This window comes from Erpetoichthys calabaricus, chromosome 5 (genome assembly GCF_900747795.2).
Source record: "Erpetoichthys calabaricus chromosome 5, fErpCal1.3, whole genome shotgun sequence".
Lineage (NCBI taxonomy): Eukaryota > Metazoa > Chordata > Cladistia > Polypteriformes > Polypteridae > Erpetoichthys > Erpetoichthys calabaricus.
Genome location: NC_041398.2, coordinates 113979806 through 114005587, shown reverse-complemented (window position 1 = coordinate 114005587; position 25782 = coordinate 113979806). Strand labels below are relative to the sequence as shown.

The 25782-nt window shown below is 37.3% G+C and overlaps 1 protein-coding gene across 1 annotated transcript in view; it reads left to right on the top strand.

The window, feature by feature from the left end:
* Positions 1–683: 683 nt before the first annotated feature.
* Positions 684–25782, top strand: part of klhl5 (kelch-like family member 5) — a 119585-nt gene continuing 94486 nt past the window's right edge. The window contains 1 exon segment of the mRNA XM_028801974.2: positions 684–1232. Coding sequence (XP_028657807.2) covers positions 805–1232 — 428 coding nt within the window. The 5' untranslated portion in view covers positions 684–804.

Below are 25782 nucleotides of genomic sequence, written 5' to 3'. Positions count from 1 at the left end.
TTCCTCAGTGATACCAAGTTAAAAAAAAATGTTTCCCTACCCAGAAATAATCCCATTTTGTATATCCTCAGTTGTTTGCCATTCCATCAACATCTTTATTAAGGCTATGTCCGAGGCTACAAAAACTACTGTAGTGATTTCTGTGTAGCAGGCTTCTCCCTTGTGGCATTTACAGGGTTAATGCAAGCAGCAAAGGCTGTGTTGAGATGCTGCATCAGAGCTGCTGTCTGTCTCTGTCATTTGTGGTTTAGGAGGAGGGGGTGGTGGTTGCCGTTTGAAAGGGCTTAATGAATGCTGTCAGTGTATGTGAACGCTGATGGTCAAAGGATGAAGAGCAAGGCAACAGAAAGTGCTCTTTATACCAGAGCGCAGCGTGGATAAGGTCCTGATCTTGATCGAGGACAGCAGCACGCCCAGGACTCTGCATTAGAGTATCTGAATGATTGTATTTTCTCCTTCATTTACTTTAAAGCTTGATGCCACTGGATTAAAAAAAAAAACACCCTTTTCTTTTTCATTTCATGTAAAAGCAATTTGTGGTTTGCTTTTCTTTTTTTCCTATCACCCTCCAAGAGGTAGGCAGGCAGGGATGCAGTGAATGTGTGAGTGAGGGAAAGAGAGAGAGAGAGAGAGAGAGTGTGTGTGTGTGTGTGTGTGTGTGTGAGGGAGGGAGGGAGGGAGGGAGGGAGAGAGAGAGAGAGAGAGAGAAAGAATTGTAGTGTGAACATTTGCTTATGTGCAGAACAAGTCTTTTCCAGTACAGTTAGTACTCTTGTCTACACTACTGTTGGTCTTAGTGGAGCCATGTCAGGCTCCAGAAAGGACTTTGATGTGAAGCAGATCCTGCGAATTAGATGGAGGTGGTTCAGCCATCCCACGTCCCCCCCTCCAGCCAGTGCAGGAGAAAGCCAACAATTAGGGGAGTTTTGCAATACTGGGGCAGTGGGGAGTCCCTCTGACAACAGTAACAACAGCAGCGGAAGCAGCAACAGCAGCAGAAAGTTTTTGGACCAGGGGAATCTACCTGTCCCCTTGGCATCAATTGGCTGGCCTCGCTTATCCCGACCTGATGACTGCTTGAGTTCACCCTTTTGGCCGACCTCGTATCCCCCTGACCCCTCTACATTTAAAGTAACGGAGGCCTGTGAGGGAGCACGTGCACTGGATGGGAACGAAGCCGACGAAGCAGGAGGGAGTGAGGAAGAGAACGAATCGGACACCAGTTCTTGCAGGTTAGTTTTTTTAGTCTCTTGAATTGGCAAAAGAAAAGGATTTTTTTTTTGTAAATACTGTCTTGGAACTTAAATTACTGGTGTTAAAACTGCAAGGGGAAACTTGTGTGTTAATTACACTTCTAAACCATGTGTGCACCTGCACCCTTCAATTTCTGGAAAATATATATATATACACACACATTTAAATTTAATATATTCAAATGAGTGCTGTTTTAAACTAACTACCCAGACTATACAGTATTTAAATTAAACCTACCTTTAAAGAATTCAACATAAAACATATTAGGCATATATTTTTGTGAAATGGATAAATTTGTTTTATTGGGTGCACTTTACATGAGAATGTAGCAAGCAAATATTTGGACAATGAGCAAACTTAAGAATGATAGCCTGGAATCGTTACTACTCTCAACCGTAAGGGGCGACTTAAACATTAAAGCATGCGACTGATCATAATGTACTGTAGAATGAAAATATAAGTGAATTTGGTGTAAAGGCAATCCACTAGGGAACTTATTGGGCATTATGTATACCCTTGAATTACACGTCTGTGATCATCTTGTGTAAGTGGCAATTATAGAAAATATCATGGTTATGCAGTTGCACATAATGAATAACTGCATACCTAAACAGAAAACAAAATGAGGATAAAAGCACTAGGCTTTTCATTGAGTCTGGATATGAAAACATGTTGTTTTCAGACCAAACATTTTGACAATTAGAGATAAAAAGTGAGAAGATAGTAATGTAAGGAAAAGGTTAATATGGCTAAATCATCAATACTACGAGTATATGAAAGTGGAGTTGTGAGTGGCTTTCTCTTTCTAGCATATTGTCTTTTCATTGGCATGATATGACTCTTGTTTCCAATTTTTCTAAATGGTTCCTGAGGCTGTACAAATCTATCCATCATTTTAAGTTTTTTGTTTTGGACTCCAGTTGCCACATTGTTTGTGCCATCCAGCTTCATCATCTTGTATTTTTATGAGCACCGCCATTATTAGACTTTTTTGTTGATAGTTACTAAACCATGGTCAAGTAAGCTCAACACAAAGTGTGCAGCCTGTGACATCACCAGGTGAAAGGTGTAAAGGTCAACGTCATTTACTTTCTGATTGTCTGAGTTTGAATTCAAATAAAAAGACTCAACATTCTGTTTGTTCACTGAAAGGCTCCTTGATTTCAAAATCTTTTCTCTGTCATTTTGGCCCAATTACAGTACATGTAGTATTCTGGCTTTCAATCTTTTTGTTCCAGTATTTCAACGCAATGTTTTGTCTTATGTACTGATGCTTAGTTTATTTGATTCCTGCTCTCCTGGTTATGATTTAGCTTGCTTTCCCCAACTTTGCTATATATCCTGGTTCCTTTCTTAAAAAACAGCTACTGCTGCCCTATGCAGTCAGTACATTTACACATTTGTTATTACTGTCCTCTCTAAACTTATTGATTGGTTTAATCAATTTTATAGTAACAGACCTATTGTGCTCAAAGTTTAAATAAATGTAAAAATGTTTTTTTGAGAACTTTTGTAACTTCTTTTTTTTTTTAAATACAGTCAATAGTTTATCATCAAGTATCCCTCTATACTAATACCATTCGACTCATTTTTGGACAACTTTGAATCTGAAAGCTGTTCTAATCTGCAATGTGTAACACTGCATATAGATTTGATTTAGAAATCTAATTTATTCTGTTTTATTCAAATATGTTGTTGTGATAGTTGCAGTACCCTAGTATTTTTAAAGTGGTATCAAATCATTCTCCTTTCAGTTGAAAAGGCTCATTAGATTATTTTTATAACTCCTTCCTTGCACATCATTTTTTCCATTTTTTTCAATTTAAGTGCCAGTGCAAAATTCTGTTGAATTTTATAGAGTATGGAATTGTGGGACAATATTTGAAACCAGAAATGTTATCAATAATTCCTGCAACTGTCTCCTCCTTTGGGCAGTGTGGTTGTACAGTGGCTAGCATCGCTGCCTTATAGATCCAGCATCACAGACCCGGTCTTTGCCTGTGTGGACTGTGCACCCTCCATGTCAACATGGGCTATCCTCTATGTAGTTCAGTTTTCCTCCCACAGCCTCAATGATGTGTGTTTTACATTAATTTGCCCCAGTGTGAATGAGTGTGTGTATTTGCAGGCCCTTTATTGAATTAGGCCAATATAGCACTGACAAGAGGATAGCGGAAGGACTGGTGACCTGCCTGGGAAAGGTCCTACTGATAATTCTAGCCCTATGATAACACTGAAATGAGTTAAGTGGATTTGAAAATGTTATGTATTTTCTCACTTGGCTTTGTTCCAAATCCATATATAAAGGTGTTTCACTGTCATGGCTTACTCTACTGCCAAAACATTCATTAAAAAAATCAAATGTGACATTCTTATGTGAAAATAAAAATTAGATATCAGTAAAATCATATAACAAAAGCTGCCAAAAAGGATTCTGGCATCCAGGAGCATATACTGGGCACTGCATGAATCAATGGATTTACTAAAATATAAAATGTTAAAATGTATAATTGACATGAAATTGCTCCCTACAAAATTCTCAAATTGTGATTCATGTCATTTTTCATCCTTTATGTTCATTCTAACTGGATAGACGCCAGCTTCCCACAGAGACCTTGAATTGGGCTGGACAGATGGATAAATTGATGGATGTTTATTCTACCTGCTCCACTCATTTTATAGCAAGCTTGTGCTTAATGGGTACCTGATTAACTGCTCAAATTTTAGTTATTCCATGTCATCATTTGCTGTGCAGCAGGAATAAGTACCAAATCTGACATTTCACATTAAATTGTAGACAAATACTGTACATAGTATTAAAGATGAGTAACAGAGACCGAGTGTTGTATTTGCATACTTTTGAATTAGTTACCTTGACGAATTTTCTTAGCGGTGGCCCCCTGAATTGGGGCACATGATTAAGAGTGCTGTGTCTGATGAAGACCTACTGTGATACAAACATGTATGAGTGGAGCATAATTTGTGTAAAGAATAAATATGCAGATTATATGTCTTTAATGTGATATTTAGAAATTGAAATAAATAATCTCTGTGCACTTTATCGATTAGAATTTGACGTTAATAAACAATAATTTTAGATATTTGTTACGTTTCAATAAATTAAGACATACATACGGTGAATAATTATTTTTACTCTCACATATTTACTTTTAATTATTCAATTCAGTGAGCCTACTTTAGGATATAAAAAAATGCTGCTGTTTGTGTAATTTGTGTCAAGATCACTTACACTGAGAAACGTTTACCATGGCACTACTTACTGTAGATATACCGTTATCCATCTAATTGGTCAAATCTCTGTATAATGTCACTCTTAACAAAAAATAGACATTGAATGAATGTGCTCATTTTGGCCATTGCTGCAGGGATAAATTATGGTCCTGTGAAGCCCTAAACGGGATTAAGATGACTCGGAAAATGGATGGAAGAATGAAAGGCATGGAATGGCAGTTGATGATGTTTCAGGCGTTTGTGAGCTTCTGAATTTCAATAAGAAACTCCTGAGTCCAAATTTTGATTGAATTTTTAGTTTTGTTGATGCAATTTTTTAATATGATTTTGCCTTAAAGTGAATCTTTTTTTTTAACTACATGTTTTGGTTACAAGATCATATTAAAAGTGATAAAAGGCACAAGATTTATCTTGACTTCAGTCCTTACATCAACAAAAGGTGAAATTTCAGTAAAAGTATCAACTAAAGTATAGGCCAACAAATAAAATATATGAACCCTGTAATCCTCTAATATGGCAAAACTCTTAGAAATTTAAAACATTAAATAGTTAAAATGTTAGCTGTATTAAGTTGCGAAGAATCTAAAATGGTATCAGTGATGCTGCTGCCTGCAAATTGCTTCAGTCAGTGAGAGTTGGTGCTAAATGGTATATTAGCATACATTTGTGAAAATGAGGTGATACTCATAAGATTACTATTCATAGGTTGGGCCTTTGAGGCATGTTTATTTTGTTTATTTCTCCACTGGGGCTAGATACATCCCATCATCAGTGTCATTTAAAAATACAAAGGTAGGTGCAGCTGAATTGGCAATGTCATTCAGTGCTTAACACATTGTGTGTTTTGACCTTGACCAGCTCTTTTTTTTCCGAGACATGAAAGTGTTTTCTTTCTTTTGTTTTGTTTCAGGCACTGTTGTCAGATTTCACCAGTTTGATTTTGGTCAGTTGAATTGCTCGAGGAGGCATTACATGAGACACTTATTTGCATTTATAGACTGAAAACAGTGAACATTCTACAGAACAGGCATCTGAAAGAAGGCACAGTAACCAGTCCTTTTAAAACTGTAATTACATTTTTAAGGAGCTGTGAATTGACTATTGGGTCCTAAAAAACTGTCCGTAATTTTTGATAATTATGATTCCTCAATCAATTTACATCTCCTTGTTTCATTAATCTCGTCTATGAATTATAATTTTCCTAAAGTACATTGGCCTTTAAAAATCATTTGAGTTTGGTTTTCAGAGTTTCCTTTTTCTTCCTCGTGTTGTTAACATGGTTAAAAACAATACACGTTCACCAGCAGCTCAGACTGTTTTGTCTTATGACGCCACCTTGCTGGAGACTGGATACTAAGACGTGAGGCCCCATTGGTGTTAGGCAGTTCCCCAATTTTACATGTCATGATGTCACTAGCACAATGCTTTAAAATTCTGGTGCCACCTTGACCTAATTATTCAAGACTTTGTTTTATGAAAGAAAAAAATGATGTATCATTTTATATTGTTAGTTTTTCAATTTGTTGATTATGACATTTTTTTTTTGCCTCTCTGATTACGATTTATGTCTCATGTACACTTTTTGGCTCATGACTTACCGCTCCATTTTCTGAACACAATTCTGGCTACATGTCCTGAGATTTGTTATTAAATTATTGTCTTCCCAGTTATGACGCTGCATGAAATCTGATTTCTCTGTGCCCTATTCTGTTTTCCATCAAAAGTAATGTTGCCTTGTGCAAGAACTTCACTTGTCTCATTATCGAAACCAGTAAGTTTTCAAAAACAAAGAGTTATTTAGCATTTGAAGTGCAATCTTATTATCCCTTCTAACTTGTTTTGTGACAATCGCAGTGTAGTTTGCCACAATTTCTTTCAGGGTGGATAGATGATTGCTGTCTCACTGTTTTACCCGAAAAATGCAATTCCATATCGATATTACACCTCAAACTTGATCCCTTTAGGTAGGTACTACTAATAGTTTGCCTAACAAAAGATTTTAATAGCCATGGTTGTCTCTTCACCTTGTGTCATGTTATTAAGCTTCCTGTTTCAGCTTGCATCCTTGCAGAGTTGGGGTCTTTAGCACTGTTTCACTAACAAAGGGAGTTTAATTTCCATCACAGTTTCCTTTAGTTAACATGTGGGTCTTCTCTTGTTCTTTTGCCATATGCACAACTAGTTCAACCAGTTTCTAAAACCTTCCAAGGATGCAGGGAGAATCATTTTTTAGCACATTTTTTTAATAATGGTTGGTGTGCTCACAATTTTAGTATTAACTCTTCCTAACATATCTCCACTCAACTTGACCCAGAGCTTTTGGAGGAAAAAGTTTTCTTTGGTCCATATTTATGTTAATGTGACTTCTCTCTTGAGTATGTATTGATATCTCTGTAGTACTTGCTTTGGAACCCTGGTTGAAGAAGGAAGAAGCATTGTGGTGCTACCAAAAATGAAACAATGCTTCTAAGTATTCATTTGTCCATTTCAATCATAATTTTTAGTTTTCTAGACTGTTATTTTTCTTCCCCCCCCCCAACCCATTTGCATCCTGTTTAACTGTCCCTGCATCATACACAAACATACTGTACATACAACATACATACGCACTAGGAAGAACAAAAGATTTTTGGACAAATAAAAATTTAATTTTGGATTAAGTGTGACTCCCTTTCCTAATAAAACCCAAATGACTGTTCTTTTAAATTAAATAGAAATGAAACACTTAGGAACCATCCTACACAATTGGCCTCTCTAGTGCATTAATAAGCAGAACTGGATGTAACATACTGTCCACATCAAAGAATACAATAACACCACGTACTATGGAGTATCCAGATTTTATTTATTTGTTTCAGGCATGATTTTGGCCAAATGCAGACACTATGTTAACAAATCGCACATCAGCTATGACAGGATTTAGAGAACCTCGGTTTTGAAAATGTCCTGGGTTTATGGATTGGAATGTCTTAGATACTCTAGTGTATTATAAAGTTCCTGGCGTTAACCATCCATAGAAAAAGGCAACTTTTAATTTTTAAATGAGCTATGAAATTACCTGCATTTTTTGGTTGCATGTGTAACATGGCAAACATGCCTACATATGTGCACAAAAGAAAATTTTTTGAGAAATAATTGTTTAATATTTCAGTTTACATTTAGTCTGTTCCTTCTTTAGTACCAAACAATGAAGCCGGTCAAGTTTTACATACAGTGAGTGAGGAAGTTGGCCATTCTAAAGAAGCAGTGAAAGAATATGAATCATCAACCATTTACTTCAACACAAGTGTTCGAACTTTCTGAATACTTCAAAACATAAACAAAAAAGTGAATGTTTGAAAAAGGTTCTAGTGCTCTAATCATCTTACCTAAATTGAAGTATCTGTGTGGCATTTGGTGTGGAATGTTACAGGCCATTCTACTTGATAGGCGTTTATACAAATACATTTATTATTAAAGTATGACCCAAGAAAGATCAGCTTCAATACATTTTTTGTTAAGAAATATCTTATCAACTTATCTTGGCTTAACTTTAACCTAAGTGGTAACTTTATAACTGTGTCCAGTTTTGGTCTGTTACAAAAAAAAAACGTAAAAGACCTACAGTAAGTCAAAAGAAATGCAGCTAGGCGTCAAACTAGGAAAGTTTGAAATAGTGGAACCTTTCAATTTTAAGCAATTGGAGATTAAGAAGTGACATGATTAAAGTGTTGGGAATCAGTGGATTCCAGATATTACTTTAAAATGAACTCTAACAAGAACATGGGGATAAAGATGGAGATTTGTTAAGGGCAACGTCTTGCCTGAGTTGCCTCGAAAGCTTGCATATTGTAATCTTTTTAGTTAGCCAATAAAAGGTGTCATTTTGCTTGACTTTTCACTACATTCATAATAGCTAACACGGTACAACACCCTAGTACTGCGCAAATTTTAGAAAGCTGTTCTGCAAGCAGAGAGGCACAAACACATACAATAAATTACCAAGTAGTGTGGTGCAGAGTAGTACTTTAGTGACCTTCCAAACTCAACTACTTATATATTTGTTTTGAGAAATTAGGTAAATTGGATTGGCAAGCTTCTTGGACTGAATGACCTGTTCTAATCAAAAATGTTTTAATGTTCTAATATACTGTAAGAGACTTAGTCTACTAACAGTATGGCAGATTGTCAAAATAAATGGTGCAGTGAGTCAACATAATAGCTACAACATTTGGCCTGTGACCATGATGCAAATGTAAGACTGCTGAACAAAATCTAGCAATATACAATGTAGCAATATTTGATTAATTTGATATACAGTAATAGAAAGAATATGAAAAACAGAGAGAAAGTGCTATTCAATAGACTTTTTAAAATTTAATTAAAGATGAAAACAAAGACAGAGAGACACTTTTCGCTCCCAGAGTAGCAGTTTTATAATAGCTGTAAATTATTCACTTGAAGAGGCTTGTCTGTTTTTGTGAAGTTGCAATAAAGAACTGGCATCAACACCTTTATGTCATGTTGTTGAACAACATCAAGCTATTAGCAATATTTTTCATTGTAAGCCTAAGAACATTTTGCTTGGTTGATACCTGTTTACTTCATTTTTCAAGCAGTAGTTCAAAATGTGAAGTACTTCAAATTGCATTTAGTGGTGTATGTTATTTACTATATTTCATCATGAACAACATAAGAAGACTTTACTGACCATTTACTTAAAGTGTGAGAGCAGAAATCTCACAGATAGATTTATTTATCATTTACCATTTTAGTGGAGCACAAGCTATGCTAAGTAAACGTTGTCCAGTTCAAGTTGTCGCTGACCACTTTCACTAGAGGAAATAAATTATTTGGTAATTTATTGATTTAATTATTTAGCTGTGTATTTGTTTACTAATACCTGGTTGTCTATTGTGCCATTTATTGAACTTTACTTTGAGTTTGTTTAGGGAAGATCCTTGAGGGCAAGCAGGTGTTGTATACTTTGCAGCATTCTTCATTCATATTTGTGTATAATAAATAATATATATATAGTAAGATGGGAAGCTGTATAGCACCCAAACCGACACAGATTGGACACGGGAGACACGTGTAAAATGAATAAACTGTTCATTATTCTTCAGCTGGAGGGCACGTCTTCCCCGTAATCCCTTTAGCCACAACACAGTCCCAAGCACGGTGTACAAGTACCACCAAGCACTCTTCTTCTCTCTCTGGCACCACCACTCCTCCCAGGCAACCTAGTCCTCCACCACCCGACTCTGACCGCTGAGTGGTGGTCACTGACTCCTTTTATAGTTCCCGTGGAAGTGCTCCAGGTGCTTGATCACCGAGTTCCGGCTGCACTTCCCGCAGTGCCTGAGGGACTCAACAGGGCTGCACCCAAAACCAATTCCCATGGAGCCCTGTGGGAAACTGAGGCATTGCTCCAACCCAGTGGGGGGGTGAGGCGGCCATCTAGCGTCCAGGGGGAGGTATATAAATATATATATTGAATGTTTTGTGAGTCGTGGACGTTATAGAGTGCTGCTAGGTTTTCGGTGGGCTGGGTTGGCAAAGTGAGTCCCAGCAGAGAAAACAATATCAAGAGTAAAGGCTGATTTATACCCCTGCATTGAGCACACACCATGATCTGTGTTGTCTATGGGGTATGTATGCCATGGCCTGACTTACACGCCCTCAACAATGGGACTATGTGTTGTATGAACCCTACACAGATCCCTATCTGATTGGCCAGTTTGGTAACTACATATTTCCTGAAACGTGTTTACATTCATGTTCCAGTTTGGAAGTAGGCAAATGTATGAAATAATGTGAGGGACAAATACATTCACCTATTGAAGAAAACATACCAAAAGGAATGGTGATTATGGAGGGCAGAAACTGCCTGCATTTCAGTGGTTCATTTGCTTTTCTTTGTGTGCTACAAACACTGCCAACTAACATGTACTTCAGCACAATTCAGAAGTATAAACTGCTTTCTGCATATAGTTATAGTATAAGCTGAACTCAGAAGTATAAATTAGCTTTAAATGAATGAATGAATTAATTAATTTTTGTGTTTTGTGACTTTATATTTTTTCTGGGGTAGAGTGGTGGCTCTGAGGCTAAGGATCTGCACTGATATCCCAAAGGTTGCCAGTTCGAATCCCCGTCACTGCCATAAGAGATCCTACTCTGCTGGGCCCTTGAGCAAGACCCTTAACCTGTAATTGCTCCAGGGGCGCTGTACAATGGCTGACCCTGCGCTCTGACCCCAAGGGGTATGCGAAAACTAACAAATTCCTAATACGAGAAATCGTATAAGGCGAAATAAAGAACAAAAAAAAAAAAAACCTGAGCAGAGGTAAGGAAGCAGTAAATGTAGTGCTGAAAGATGCTCATAAAAAAACTTCTTCCATTATTATATTTGATTGTTATACATTACTTGTTCATGAGTGTGCTCTGCATAAAACGAAACCATGAAAGGCTGTGGAACCTACAACCTTGAACTGGATTAACTGGACCGATAGATACTGTAGATAGATAGATAGATAGATAGATAGATAGATAGATAGATAGATAGATAGATAGATAGATAGATAGATAGATAAAGGAATATGAAACATAACCAATCAAAAGTAGGATATGCCTCCAAACATAATGATTTTTTTTTCATGTTGTTAAAGACTACCTGTGTCCAGAGCTATGCTGTAGTAAAAGAGCTTGATTTATTACCATTGAACACTGTAGCTCTTTAAACCTGACAATAATTAGGTCACAGTCAGAACAAATTATGCCATCGTAAAACACCTCAGGGCACAAGCTTGACTATACAGCGTTTACTGTTGTTGAGTCTACATTTCAGACCAATCTGTTTAAAACTAGCATCAAAAGCAGAGCCATCTCTCATTGTATATACTCACATTTTGTTATCCACCACACTCATCTTTTTAGTAGCCTTACCTGAAGCCATTGTGCAGAGTGTCATCATAGTAACAATATGACATGTAACACTAGCTCTAGGTTCACTGGGCTTTGCTGAAGGCTTCTTTATAATCTAGTTGAAGCTGACATTTCTTGATTTGGTGTAATATCCTGGTTTGTTTGAAGAGTACTGCAGATTTTCAAATATTTGTGAAGTTGATCGGTCTAATGAATGCAGGCAGACATGGTGGCACAGTGGGTAGCACTGTCTCGTCATAGATCCTGTTGTTGTAATCTGAGTTTATAGGAACCAGTAGTACTTATTTGTATAGCTTTTATATACATGCAGTTTGTTTTTACACTTTTTAAATTATTATATTGCCATTCTGGCAACCTCAGTTGTGTTCTTTTTTTTGAAATGGTCAATGTAATCTTTGAATAATTTTAGCATGGCTGTGGCCATATTATTTAAGGTTACTCTGCCATTTTCTAAACATTTGTTACAGAGGTCACATAACATTTTGCATTGCCATGTCCTTCCGACTTAAGATGGCATCATACAGCTTCTGGCATCTGTATTTGATCTCTTTACTAAAACACTGACCCCTTCCCATTATTGATGTTAGTGGGATAAAAAGGCACTACCAAGAAGATTTAGTGTTTAGCTTGTTAGGCTATGACTTATGTTTAACATCTCTGCTTTTGGTTTGATTGAACTCTTTTTTTTTTGTTTGTTTGGGTTTCTGTGCCCCTCAAGCCTTTTAACTACATCCCTGTCATATCCTTGCCCTCATTTTTTCTGGTTGCAATTCTCTGTATTGCCCTCCAACTGTATTATTCATTTCCTAACATCAATACGCTGGGATGGGGTCCATTAACTGCAATGGAGTGTGCATGTTCTCCCTGTGTGTGTCTGTTCTTTCATCTGCAACAGTGAAAAGGAAAGGTTAAAATGGGCCAAAGAACACAAAATTAGACAGTAGATTTCTGAGTCATTCCCAACCTTTGGCCATTTTAACATCTTCTTTTTATTTACCAGTATCAGTTTTGGCTTTGTTTATACTCTTGCCTGTAAGGCCAATATTCCAAAGTTTGGCTTTTCTATGTTGCAGATAACATTGGTGTTTGGCATGTATTTAAAGAAGCAGTCAACTGAGGACCTGTATGGTGTTTGTTTGTCGGACTCCAGACTCTGTTGTACTTACCATTTTTTGCAGTTGTGCATCTGGGCTTTTCAGTACTTTTTCTATTCTAGCTATATCCATTTAGTCTTTTTCTCTCGAGACTGTATTTGGACACCTTTGTATGAAATCTTCAGTTTTTTTATATTTCTCTCATTATATATAACCTTAATTTCACAAAACAATAGAATGAAAATTTTCTTGAAAAAGCTGTTAATTTTGACCATTTTTAAACTCAGAATTGAGCTTTAGAAATACCAGTACCTTGCAGTCCAAGAAAAGACAAATTGGTAGCTTTACTGAACAGAATTACAGGTTTCAGCTCTGCTAAGACAATTGCAAAGATTTCTCTAATAACCAATTATCATTTAAATATGATTAATTAAGGATGACTTAGGATGGTTTACTATTAGGACACTGAAGTACTGGCTGCTGAAAAGAGAGTTTTGTAGTCATAATGTAAATAATAAATTGTAAAATATTTCTAACAGTGATATTGTTAACATTAGTAATGTCATGGCTATATTTTTAAATAAATCAAAAACATGAAACATTCTGGGTGTTTTCAACATTTTGAATGTTAGTGTACACATAGCTCAAGTCCACACTGTGAGTCTGGTAGAGACCAAACTGTGAATGTTATGGTTTCAAGTTCAGTGTTCTAATCACTAAGCCCCCTTTACCTTTCTGCTGTTACTTCTCCTAATATCATACAAGGTGTATACAATAGGTTAAGGTGTCATAATGATGAAGTACTTAATCCCACTTCCTCGCTGTTCCTAGGAGGTTGGGTCACACTGTCTATGTACCATTCATACCATGTCCATATAGGTTTTCGGTGTGTATTCTTGTTTTCACCAAAATGCCAAATATAAGGAATTTATTTCATTGCCCCTAGTGTCCCAGCTGCACCGAGTCTTAAAAAATGGATGGATCAAACAAGATTAGCATTTCTTTATCTTTCTTTTTTGGCAGACATCTATTAATGGAAGACTACAGAGAGATGCAAGATATTATATTATAACTGTGTTTATCCAGGATTTCCAAAATTCTGCAGCTTTATGGATTGTTTTGAGGTATTCACTGTGATGCATACCACAAAAAAAAGATCCCATGGTCCAAGTGTGTTAGTTTTAAAAGCTTTTAGTGAAATTTCAGTTCATGTGAAAATAAAGAGAACATTTGATAATACACGAAAAAAGGAAAAGTTCTTGTATATGGTATTTCTGTTCAAGGCCTCCATATCATAGTTACTTGGTATCATTTGTACATTGGTACGTTTTTACATTCACAATACAGTATACCACCATAACAATCATTATCAGGCATTAACCTGTCGAAAAGCTCATCATTCTAGCAGGGAGACTATATTCCTAACTGACTACCATTCTGTTATTAACAAATATAGCTGAGAAATTTATATTTCATTTTAGCTTACAGGGCTATATCATTATCTAAAAAACTATATGAAATTAACATTTTATTCTACTTAAGGAAATACTTAAGTCGATTTTACAATTTTAGGGTTGAATCTTACATATATGTTGTAGAACAGATTAAAATGTAAAATAAATAGGATTAATATTTATTCAAACAATCAACGCAATATTTGAGATTTATATAAAGATATTTCCAACTGAATATTTGTAGCTTTATTCATTCATTTATTCAACTACTATCCAGTTCCAGTTCTGCTTATTCCAATTCATGTTTTTTGGCTTCCAGGGCCTTTCCAAGCAACATGAAGTGGTAAGCAGGAACTAAACCTGAAACACCAGTTCATCACATAGCACACATAGGCACGCACACTGACATACTGAGCCAATGCAATGCAGTTTCGCCAGTCATCCCATACTGCACGTGTCAGGAATGAGGGAAGAAACAAGAAGAGACACACATGGATGTGGAGAAGACATGCAAAATCTACCAGCCTGGATTTAAACCCAGGATTCTGGAACTGTGGGACAGTCAACTGAAGCACGGCATCACTGTGCTATCTTGTTAGTTGATACCAATTAGCAACAACTACAACCTATCCGAGGTCCAGGTTCTGGATTAATTTCTACATTGCTGGCAGCATAGGAAACTGTCTCTCCACATCCCTGAACTGGATAAGTAGGTTACAAAATGGTTTGACAACTGGAAAAATTGCAAATTAAATGTAAGAGGCTATGTTAGTATTTGTCATCTGTTTCAAAATGTACAGTACAGTATTGTGGATGGGTGGAAGAAATACAGGATGCCCGTAACAAGTGTTGGGGTGCCAGCCGGGTTTCCTCTTTTAATTTGTGGCAAATAAACAGCAAAACAGGCACTCAAGGGTGCAAAACAGAACATCAATTGCCTTTCTGGTTCTCAGAAAGAATAGCTCTTGTGAGTGTGCAGGGATCTCTGGGATCTCTGTCCTAAAGGTGGTCCAGATCCAAATGAGATGCTGATATTTGTGAATGTTGGGGTTTTGTAGCCAGTTCAGGAAGAAGGGGCAGGGTTAGTTGCCCTCAAGGGGCATCTTCTCACTGCTGAGGAAGAGAAAAAAACACAAGATTGTTAGCAGTAGCACCCCTGTCTCACCCCAATGGGATATTACATACTTTGGATGAGCCCAGAAGGTATCCTGTGTGACAGGATATTCAGACTATGAAACTGTTACAGGCAATTTAAAATGAGAATGGTCCAACACCAGTCAGCAAAGCAATAACTACAATAAATCCAGTTATGTGAGCTGTATGGGATGTGTGACTTGTTAATACAAGTACAAGGGAATGCTGTGCCTGATTTCTAATGTACATTTTGTTGATTCACACTTTACCAACTATCTTAAATATTTTTGTTTTCTAATTTGTTTGTTAGTAGGTCAGAAAAGGAATGAAAGAAAAAGATTAATCAGATGTGTTTATCTTGCAGTCCGTTGCTTTTATTAATTGTTACTAAATTCACATTTTTTGTTTTTGATTCCGTCTTTAAAAATAGGGAATGCTGATTCTCTCCTCTGCACTCTAGTGCTGCAGCTGGTACATTCGCCTGTGATTGTTTTAGCCATCTGTCAGCTATTCCACGGGCACCTAAATTTTGAGGCATCAGGGAATTTCACTTCCAGCCAAAGTGCAATTGTTTTACAGTCACCAAATGCATCAGTAACTGATTCTCGCCTCCAGCTCTTTACTAGATCATTTCACTTCCTGCCAGTTTGTTGTAAGTGTGGGTCTGGAGAGCGATAACATGGTGGTCAGCCCGAGGGTGCTGTGAAACTACAAAGGCAGCCAGTATCTGTGCCACAGTGGGTAGCCCCAGCTTTATTAATTCAGACTGAAACCTGGCCAGGCTACATGTCATAGTTCTAACTCGTCTTCAGATTTTTGGCAGCATTTTTTTTATCACTGCAGGATGTACAGAAAACACTGGCTTTAGAAAAGATTTACTTGTAAAGAATGTATGCAAAAAAGATGATGATTTCAAAAATGAAAATTAGCTTAAACAGTGAGGTAATGTGAAAAAGAGAGCAGTCATTACCAATGTTTCTTAGCTTAGTTTGAAAGAAGGCTTTTCACTTGTGGTCAGGGCGTGACATCCTATTTTGTATCCTAAAGGAGAATTGGGACAAGAGTAAGAAGCTGACCATCTTCTTATATAATACGCCGCCGTGGCTGTTCGTTTGTCTGTCCAGGATTTTAAATCACCTGTAGCTCCCAAACCGTTTCACCTATTGACTTGAAATTTGGTACACATATACTACGTGACGTCTACTATCCACTTTCGGGGTGATGATTTGTATTACTCATTTTATTTTTATTTTATTTTATTGTTGAATCAAGTCTCAGCACCGCGCAGCAGGGCGGCCGTGCGGCGCATGCGTATGGGCGCCATTCTCATTCCCCACCACCTTCGCTAACCATTCTTGAGGCAGACTGAAAACTTAAGTGCCAGCTTAAGTGAAAAATTTAAGAAAATGTACTAAGTAATTGCAACACAAAAACTAACTTAATCAGTTTTAACGCAAAAAGATGCCGATGAAAGAAGAGGAGAAGCAGCGGGCCGCTAGGATGGAGACAAGAAGAGCTGCTCAGGAAGCAGCAAGCGCATCAGCCTCTGAGCAAACAAATGCTAAACAGAGACAGAGAAAGAGTATGAAAACTAGGAATGTTCAAGTCAAGTGTATTCACTGCACGTTATCGTGCAGTATGCCGTTACTGGTATATAAATAAAGCATGTTACAGAAATGGACTCCAACATTTTCTGAAACAGCTTTTTGCAATTACACTTTCCAGGGAGCCCGAGTTTGACCACACAGAATCAGTCATGAGATAGAATCCAGCTCTAAGATGGTGTCATGATTTGTCTTTTGTTTTAAATATTTGTTCAGCTAATCCATGTTTTGCAAATTTTTAGGGAACATCGTCTTGGGAGTTTTGGAGAACAAAGAACTTAGTGGTTATATTTATTTTTTGTTCCTATGTGTTTTAATGGTGCTCAAAAGCGTAGGTTAAAAACATTGAATTCTCCCATGGAGCCATTTTGCTCTTCTTTTGGGTGTCACCATTGAGAGACATTTTAAGTGTGCAATGCTTGATGTGATTACTGCAGCAGTGTAAGGTCAGAGTCATGTATTTCCTGGATGTCCAAGTTTATACAGTAAATGTGACCAAGAAACTTAGTGCAAATGTTGAATTTTACATTTAGATATTTGGTTACAAATCATTTTTTATCCATTCACTTTGATCTACATCCTTTGTTTTTGCTTTGGTTCCAAGAATTATTTTGATTATTGACCCACTCCCTACATTTCTTCTACTACGATTTTGTTTCAAGTCCTAAGCTTTGTTAAATAAATCTTTGTCTTTCTAATAGCAATCTTGACCTGTTAGCTTATTTTTCATATGTTTTCTGAATCCAGTTCCACTTTCAGTCTGTTGTCTTCCTGTGCAGTCAGTATAGGTAGGATGTCAGTCCATCACATGGCCTGATCACATACACAGCCACTTTCACGTCTCCCACCAAGACAATCTATAGTCACCGGTTAACCTACAATATCCTTCATTACATTGTGAGGGAACCTTCACAGACACAGTGCGAATGTGGAGGCTACTCCAGCCCCTGAATATGGGGGAAATTTAACACAAAACTATGAAATTATCAGTCACAGCACCACCATGCCAGCTCACTATTCATGAATCAGGTCAGGTCAGGTTGGGGAGCACAGCATGTTGCCACACCCACCACATGACAAAACAGCTCAGGATCCTGGGTGGCAAGTTCATGTATGCAGCTTCATAAAGAATTCAGTGCGTTTGAAATCATGTGTCCACAATCTGTTTGTAAGTTTATTGTTCTTACTACGTATTATGTGATCTCTTGTCTCCCTCACCAAACATTTTCAAGGCCACCACAATGTTAAAAGGCAGTTTTGTACTTTCCATAAGTTTATTATGTTATTATTGCATTTTATTGCATATTGTTGGTTGTGCTGAGAAACTCCTAATTATTGCAAGCTGCGAGATGAAATCCTTTTTCCATTATTTTTCTGTTCTTCTTAGTTGTTCTCAAGTCTATAAATCTAATGAATTAAACTGTCTTTGAGTGTTGCTATATTTAGGGCCTCCTTTGGAAATTCTTAAATGTGTGCTTGGAGCCACTTAAAGAGCCAGAAGATTGACAAATGTCTGAGAGTTGGGTAGCATTACACATCCAAAAGCCTATGATGTAATATTCTTACAGAAGTCCTAAAACCCTGTATTTCAGTGGTCTCCACTATGCATTTTAGGTGCTACTTGAAGCATCGGCTGCTGTAACAGAGCAGGGGTGTCAGACTTTGTTTCTGGCATGCCGTAGTGACTGCTGATTTTCTTGCAACCAGTCTTTTAATTAGTGGCTAAGCTTTCTCTTTAATTGAAATCCTTGTGTAATTACAGTTCTAGTTTTGACTGCTTCTGCATCAGGCCCATGGATTCAGATGTAGCCTAAAGTGTTTGGCTAATCCTAGGCATTTAAGTTTTGGTTTTATCAACTAGAATTGTATTTTGTCTTAGGGTTCTTGTAAAATGTTTGCTCACCAGCTTCAGTTTTGTTAGGTGTTCACTATAAGCAGTAAATGTCTGCGAAGCAGGAGCATGACAACCAGTCATCACTGTTTATGAGAGGCAGCTTTTGATACATACTTGGAGAGAACTAAGAGAGCAGACTCAACTTAGACTGAATGCTGCCTTTTTCATGAAAATTCCTTAAAACTAGACACATTGTGGCCAGGATAGGTTATGGCCCTGAACACTGAAATGAAATAAGTGTGTTTGCTAATTGATGAATGGATGAAAGGAAATTAACAGACTATGGTGGTTTGGGCATGTGAAGTAAAAGGAAAGTGGAAGGTGACATGAATTTTCATATCAGGATGGAGATAGAAGGGATCAGGCCAAAGAAGATGATATGAAAAGAATTGGTTTAACCCCAAAAGATGCCCATGATCTTGGAGTGTGATAGAAAAAGATTTGGGGAGCCTAATTTGAGTAAACCTGCAAAATGGCCATTAAAGTGATGATAATGATAAAGGGTAGAAGAACATTGATATTTGTAATCTTTAAAGTGGAAGGAAGGTTAACACTGTAATTGACAGGCAAGTTGTTTCTGGTGTTGTGCCCAGTGCTACTGGGACAGGCTACAGCTCCCAGCCTCCCTGAACTTACATTAAACAGGTCCAGTACATGAATGGATACATGTAATGTTATTATTTTTGTATACTGCAGTCTTGGTGCAGAAACTGGAAAATTAGCATTTTACATAAACAAAGAATTGTGTTAACATATCTTCTGAGCCTAGCATGACATTCTCAGACCCTCTTAATTCATTTGTCTGGCATATGGGAGGAAACCAGGAGAAAAAAACATGTGACTGTGGAATGAATTTACAAACCTTACACAGTTTGGGTGAAATTGAGTGAACCCTGGATGGCAGAGCCATGAGTTAGCAGTGCTAACCACCATGTCACTATGCTACCTTAATATGAGAATAATGAATATCCTTGTTACTACAAAGCTAAATGGCCAAGTGAATAAATAAGTGTACAAGCTAAGAGACATACATGTCACACACTGCTTTGATTGTAGCTGTTGTTGTGTTAGAAGCACTGTGAAGCTGCAAACTGTTTCTTTTACACATAAATAAATGTGCAGCCTATTAAACCAGGGTGGTAAAAAAAATAATACTCTCAAGAGGCTTAAGAACTTAATATGAAAAATGTGCAGAGCATGGAACTATTATGCTTTATTTTTGTTTATTTTTTGGATATCTTCTCTATTTAGCTTTGGTCTAATGCATGCTGTAGATGCAGAAAAACTGTAGAATCCAGGGGGTCCCTTTGTGCCTGTAACTCCCTAATTAACATTTTGGACCCTCTGAAATTTTAAAACTGCGGTGGGCTGCCGCCCTGCCCGGGGCTTGTTTCCTGCCTTGCACCCTTTATTGGCAGGGATTGGCTCCAGCAGACCCCCGTAACCCTGTAGTTATGATATAGCGGGTTGAATAATGGATGGATGGATGAAATTTAAAAAATCAAACTTGTGAGGCATTTTAAAGTCCAATATTGACTGGCCGTTACTAGTTTTTGTAGTAGGCAGCAGACAGCTCTTCACAGGCAGGGAAGGGTTAGTGTTTAAACTGGCAGATGCCTGGGTGGGATGCAGTACTTGAGTATCAGCAGGTTAGGTCAGAGTAGATGCTTGAGTGGCAACACCCTGTGCAGCCTGGAAGTAACCTAATCCTTTGACAAAACTGGAGAGGATTCCAGAATGAGGCCAGCAACCAACAACAAAATTTATTTTTATTGCACACTTTTCTACACAGAGTGAAGCTCAAAGTGCTTTACAAGATGTCAAAGAAACAGTTACAAACAAATAAAATCAATTTAAAATGAGATAAGAATAATAATGAGTAAAAACATACAAGAAAATAATACACACCTGCATAAGATAGATATACTGTATATTTAATAGAGAAGTAGAGACCTTATGTATTGAATTGTTGTTTAAGTCTCTAAAGATTAGTCTAATGATAAGGTCATGTGGCTGGATGGATAGAAAATACAAAAAAAAACTCCAGTAAATCTGGAGGAAAAAAAACCAAAATCTGCATGGGTACCAAAGCCAAAAGACCACCCAGCCCCCCACTGGGCATTCAATCAAACATACATGTTCTTAAGTAGTTCCTTACCTTTTTTTTTTTTTTAGGTTTCATCTTAAATTACTCAACGCAGTGGGCCTTGTGTGAAGATGGGGTATCCACTTTCATTTACACACCACAGGCGGCTGCACGGTGCTTTGATCAGGTGGTGGTGGCGCAACCGGAAAAGAAAACAGAGAAAAAGTAGACATTAATAAAGACTGCAGATTCATTGAAGAACATAATAATTTTATTTTTAAAAAAAAAAGCAAAATTTAAAAAGTATTTTTAGGAGTTTTTTTAAAACAGTCCACAACGTCAGCTTGGATATCTCCATTTGTAAAGTATTCCAGATTTTTGGTACATAACAGCAAAAGGCTGCCTCACCAGTCCCTCAATGCTTTGCTCTTGGAATAAAAAGCAGACCACTATTGGCAGATCTCAGGTTACGACTACGACAGGCATTCTGAAACTTTATTTCAGGTTTTATATACTATTACTGGTATTTTAAAGTCAATTTTAGAGGACACAGGTAACCATTGTAACAACGCTAAAACTGGTGAGATGTGCTCAGAGTTTCTTTTTCTGCTCAGGATTCTTGTTGCTGCATTTTGAAATAACTGCAACCAATTAACGTCTTTCTTAGACTGCGTAGCAGTGCCTTAAGGTAATATAGTTGACTAAAAACAAAAGCGGTAACAAATTTCTTAGCATCTTGTAATGTTATAAGTGGTAACTTTTTCAATGTTCCATGCAGTGTCCCTTAAATGGAAAAATACAGTCCTAGTAATATGGTTAATATGTGATTTAAAGTTAAAAGAAAAAGTATAAATAGAAGCTCCATGTAGTCATTATTAGATTTGCTCTCCAGCATGTTGAAGAGTGTGCAGAGAGTGACAGCAATTGCCGATATTATGATCTTGACGGTATTCACATTCTAGGAGAACGCTGCTTTATATGTTTTGGTCTTCCATGCCCTTAGTTATCAGGGCTGCAGCATTGGTCTATGGTTGGGCAGCAAATTGGTTCACTGTACATGATTGCCTTTTTCTGCATGGTGATGTAACCATGTAGCATCTAAATGTTTTTGTGTCATGAAAGGTGGCAATGCTGGCCAGAAGTACAGCACATGGTGGCTTGGCTTTCATTTGGTGATTGTGTATCCATGTATGATACATGTTTGTCAACCTAAGATATGAATGTAAAAATTATTTCTATTTTCCATATCCAATTTAGTGTTTGTTATGTAGTACCAGAGCAGACTTTCACTGTTGAGCCACTGCAGCACTAGCACATTGGTATTTTGTACATTTTGCCCATAGAACTGCAAATTAGCCCTTTTCACTTTATTCCGGGAGACGCTGTTGACAGGTAAACTCTCTTCTGGTTATCCAAACAATAGCAGAATAACACAACAAAAGCTTCTGTAGTGTCCCCCTGTGTTCAACGTCTAAACAAAAACAACCTTACCTGATTGTTCACAGCATAGAGGAAAAATGGATCAAAGCATCAAAAGAGATGAAGGACCAAATTTGGTTCTACACTGTGGCAGAATGTATGCTTGTAGCCAGCACTTCAAATTCAATGAATATATAAAGTTTACTTGCTACCTTAGTATTGATGTAGTGTCTTTTTAACTGCAACAATGTTGGTGTCATATTGACTGACATGGGAATCTGCCTTTGAAATGCCAAATTGTTGTCTCAGAATTGCCATGTGAGAGTCTGTGTTGATGGGAAGCAGCAGTGCAGATCATGTCTCAGTGGAGCACGACTATGCAACTGCCCCTGCTCCTGGTACAGTGTACACGACTTAAAATAACTGCAGTTAGATTCATGTTTCTTTGTGACTAACAGTATGTACTGTAAGTTTAAAACCACATCTAATGCTATGTGTGCGTGCATTTCATAGCAGGAAATAATTACAAAAATGAAAAATCTTTTGAAGCAATATAAATATAAATTGTAGCTAGGTCACCATAGATTAAATATGGTTAATTTATAAGATGACAGCTAATTTACTTTTCTTTTATTCTATAGTACAGTATCCAGTCGACCCCCGAAATTCGCGGGGTTTATGTTCCCAGAGCACCTGTGAATTTTGGATGTGGTCAAAAAAATGCCTATAAATGCCTATTATTATAGTTTAAACCATAAATATGCCCCCGAAAACACTTTAAATTCATTTCAAACTCAGCTTAATACATTACCTTAAAAAAAAAGAATGTAAAGGTAAACCCACATACTGTTCAGTACTGTACTGCTATGTCTCCTGTAGTGCTAGAATGTAAAATACTGATGTTATCCCTATATGTACTGTAATTCATGCAGGTGTGTTTTCTTTGGTATAAGGATGGTAAATACAGTAATAATTTAATCTAATAAAAATACAGTAAAATGTATGGGTACTCACCAATAATGAATGATATTGATTGAAGATGATGATGATGATGAATTAGCTGTGCAGTACAATGAAGGTATGTAATGAAGATAATGACTGCATCCAAAGCAGAGGATTTATAGCTCCTCAGGTGGCGCCTCTTCTTCAGGCACTTCAGGAAAAGTCGTATGTTCTGACGGATCTTCTGGTGGGGGTTCTTGCTGGCTTTTCTTGATAGGTTTGAGGAATATTGTGATGGGAAGTTGTTGTCATTGTTTCTTCATGGTGGCGAGTAGGGTTTTATATGTCTGAATGGCAGCATCAATGCCATTATTAACTTTGAGAGCCCGAACCATATAGGGATCCCATGCTTAGGTTCATTGCCAGAAGCCTTAGAAGGTGCAGGGCATTTGGGCGGCATCTTAGGGCTTTAAGAAGAACAAAACGAAAAACACAAGAACACTCAGCAAAACACTCAAGATAGGTACACGTGGTAAACTGTTATGATGCGGGAATGTTGGGCTGCATCTGCCAGAGATGCGTCACAGGGCAGCAGCCAATCAGCAGTAAGGAGAAATGAATAATGCTGTCGGATTGGCTACTGAGTACAGGGGTATTTCATTATCCCAAGCCACGTTTTCCTCTATGGTTGCTTTGTGTTCTCTCTACAGTACTAAAAAATGTATACAGTATTATATTTTATATGGAAATTTAGCTGAATTCACATTAGTATTTGTTACAAAATTAGTAAATTATATTGTTGTTAATAATTTAGCATTTAAACACATGAAAAATTATATATCGCCACAAAAAAAGCCATAAAAAAATTGCGGAGGATATTTACGGTTTCCGCAAACAATTATTAGTTGGTTCTAAGGAAAAATCCACAAACGACTGAGGCCGCGAACTCTGAACTTCGCGGGGGTCGACTGTACTGACATGTCGAAACCTTGTAACAAAAAGTTTAACCAAAATTGTGTCCATACTGGTGTAAGAAAGTTAACAAGCTTACACCGATGATTATAAAGCAATTCCACCATGAAAAATATATAACATTTGTCCACTTTTCATGCTTGTGTTGTGTGGTGCTTTTCAACAATGCTTTTTTATTCTATAAATCAACTTTTGGATGTGAAAGGAGGGAAGTCGGAGAAACATGAGCCATCGCTGGCCAACTAACAGGAAGTAGGTTTACCTAGCAATGTGTCACTTCCAGATTTTGTGAAAAGGCACCCAATTGAGCCAGTCTGAAAAGCAGCAAACAGATACTGTTTCAGTTTAGTGGTTATCCACTGCTTGGTGTAACATTGTGAGCCTGAGATCTGTTTCTGTCACAAGCGTATGTGGTATATTATTTTATCCTATATACAAAGAGAAAAGTAACTTTGAAAAGAAGTTTAGGTTTCTTCATTTTTATGTGGTGCTGGGCTTATGAGAAAGAAGGAATATCCAGAAAGTAGGAGACTAGCCTGTATATGAAATATACCTCAATAGCAAGATGGAAATCCCTCTGTGGAAACTGATGGAAGCTACAGTATGGAGATATGCTAGAGCTGCTTTGTGACAGACAAGTGAGAGCAATTGTTCTGCCAGCGCCACTGGGGACATGTGCCAAAGGTGTTTATTATTTTTCCATGTGTATTGTTTGTCTTCCTCAGTGGGGTTGTCAGGCCGTAGGCTCTCACAGCCAAGTAAAAGAAACAAAAGCAATGTGCATGTGCTGGGTATTTTATCATTTATGGCAAGCCCCTTGGTGTGCACACTCTAACCAGCATCCTTTCCTTTTTATGCATACAGTATATTTTTATGATCAACATAATGAAAGTTTTAGCAATTGCTGTGGTGAGCGTTTTAAACTACACTTGCAGAACGTTAAACAGTGTGAATCATATGATTAAATGTACAAGCTGAGGTCTTAATATGAAACGGCCTCTCAACCAGCATAGTTGAAATTAAATGCTGATCATCTTCAATAGTGTTAAATGGCCTAGCTGGATTACTGAACTGTGACTTCTCAAGTGTTATCATACTTACATTTTCTCTTTCTTTCTGTTCCTTTTGGATGAAGGAGATCTAAATGAAACCTATGTACTATCCAAGAATATGAAAAGAATTGTTAAAGTAACTAATGTGTAAGTTCTGTAACACGTTATAATTTTTTCAGCAACTAATATCAGAAAACCTTTGAAACCGCATCCATCAGTTTTCTTTACTTGTATCCACTTACACCTGGCTAATAACCATTTTTTTTATTCAGTTTAGGAAATTAGCTAGAAAAAGCTTGAATCCATTTTTCTGAACCCACATCTTTCAGGTTTAGGGTCATAGGATGCAGAAGCCAGTTTTAGGAGTATCAGACACAAAGTAGGAAGAACTCCCCGGACAGGATGTCAGTTCAGGGCATATACACACTCACACTCACTCATACAGGGTCAGTTTAGAGATGCCAGTCAGCCTAACCTGCACATCTGGGATAGATCTAGAAAATTCACTTATATATGGAGAGAATATGCAAATTGAACACAATTTCCCTGAGCTAAATAGTGAGCCAATTTGATAACATCACAAGACAGGTATCTCAATAAAATTCGTCTATGTGGAAAAGAAAAGAAAAGTGGAACATAATGCAAGCTCACTTACTGGTGTCATGATCCCACCACCTAGCCCCAAAGTCAGAAGGTAG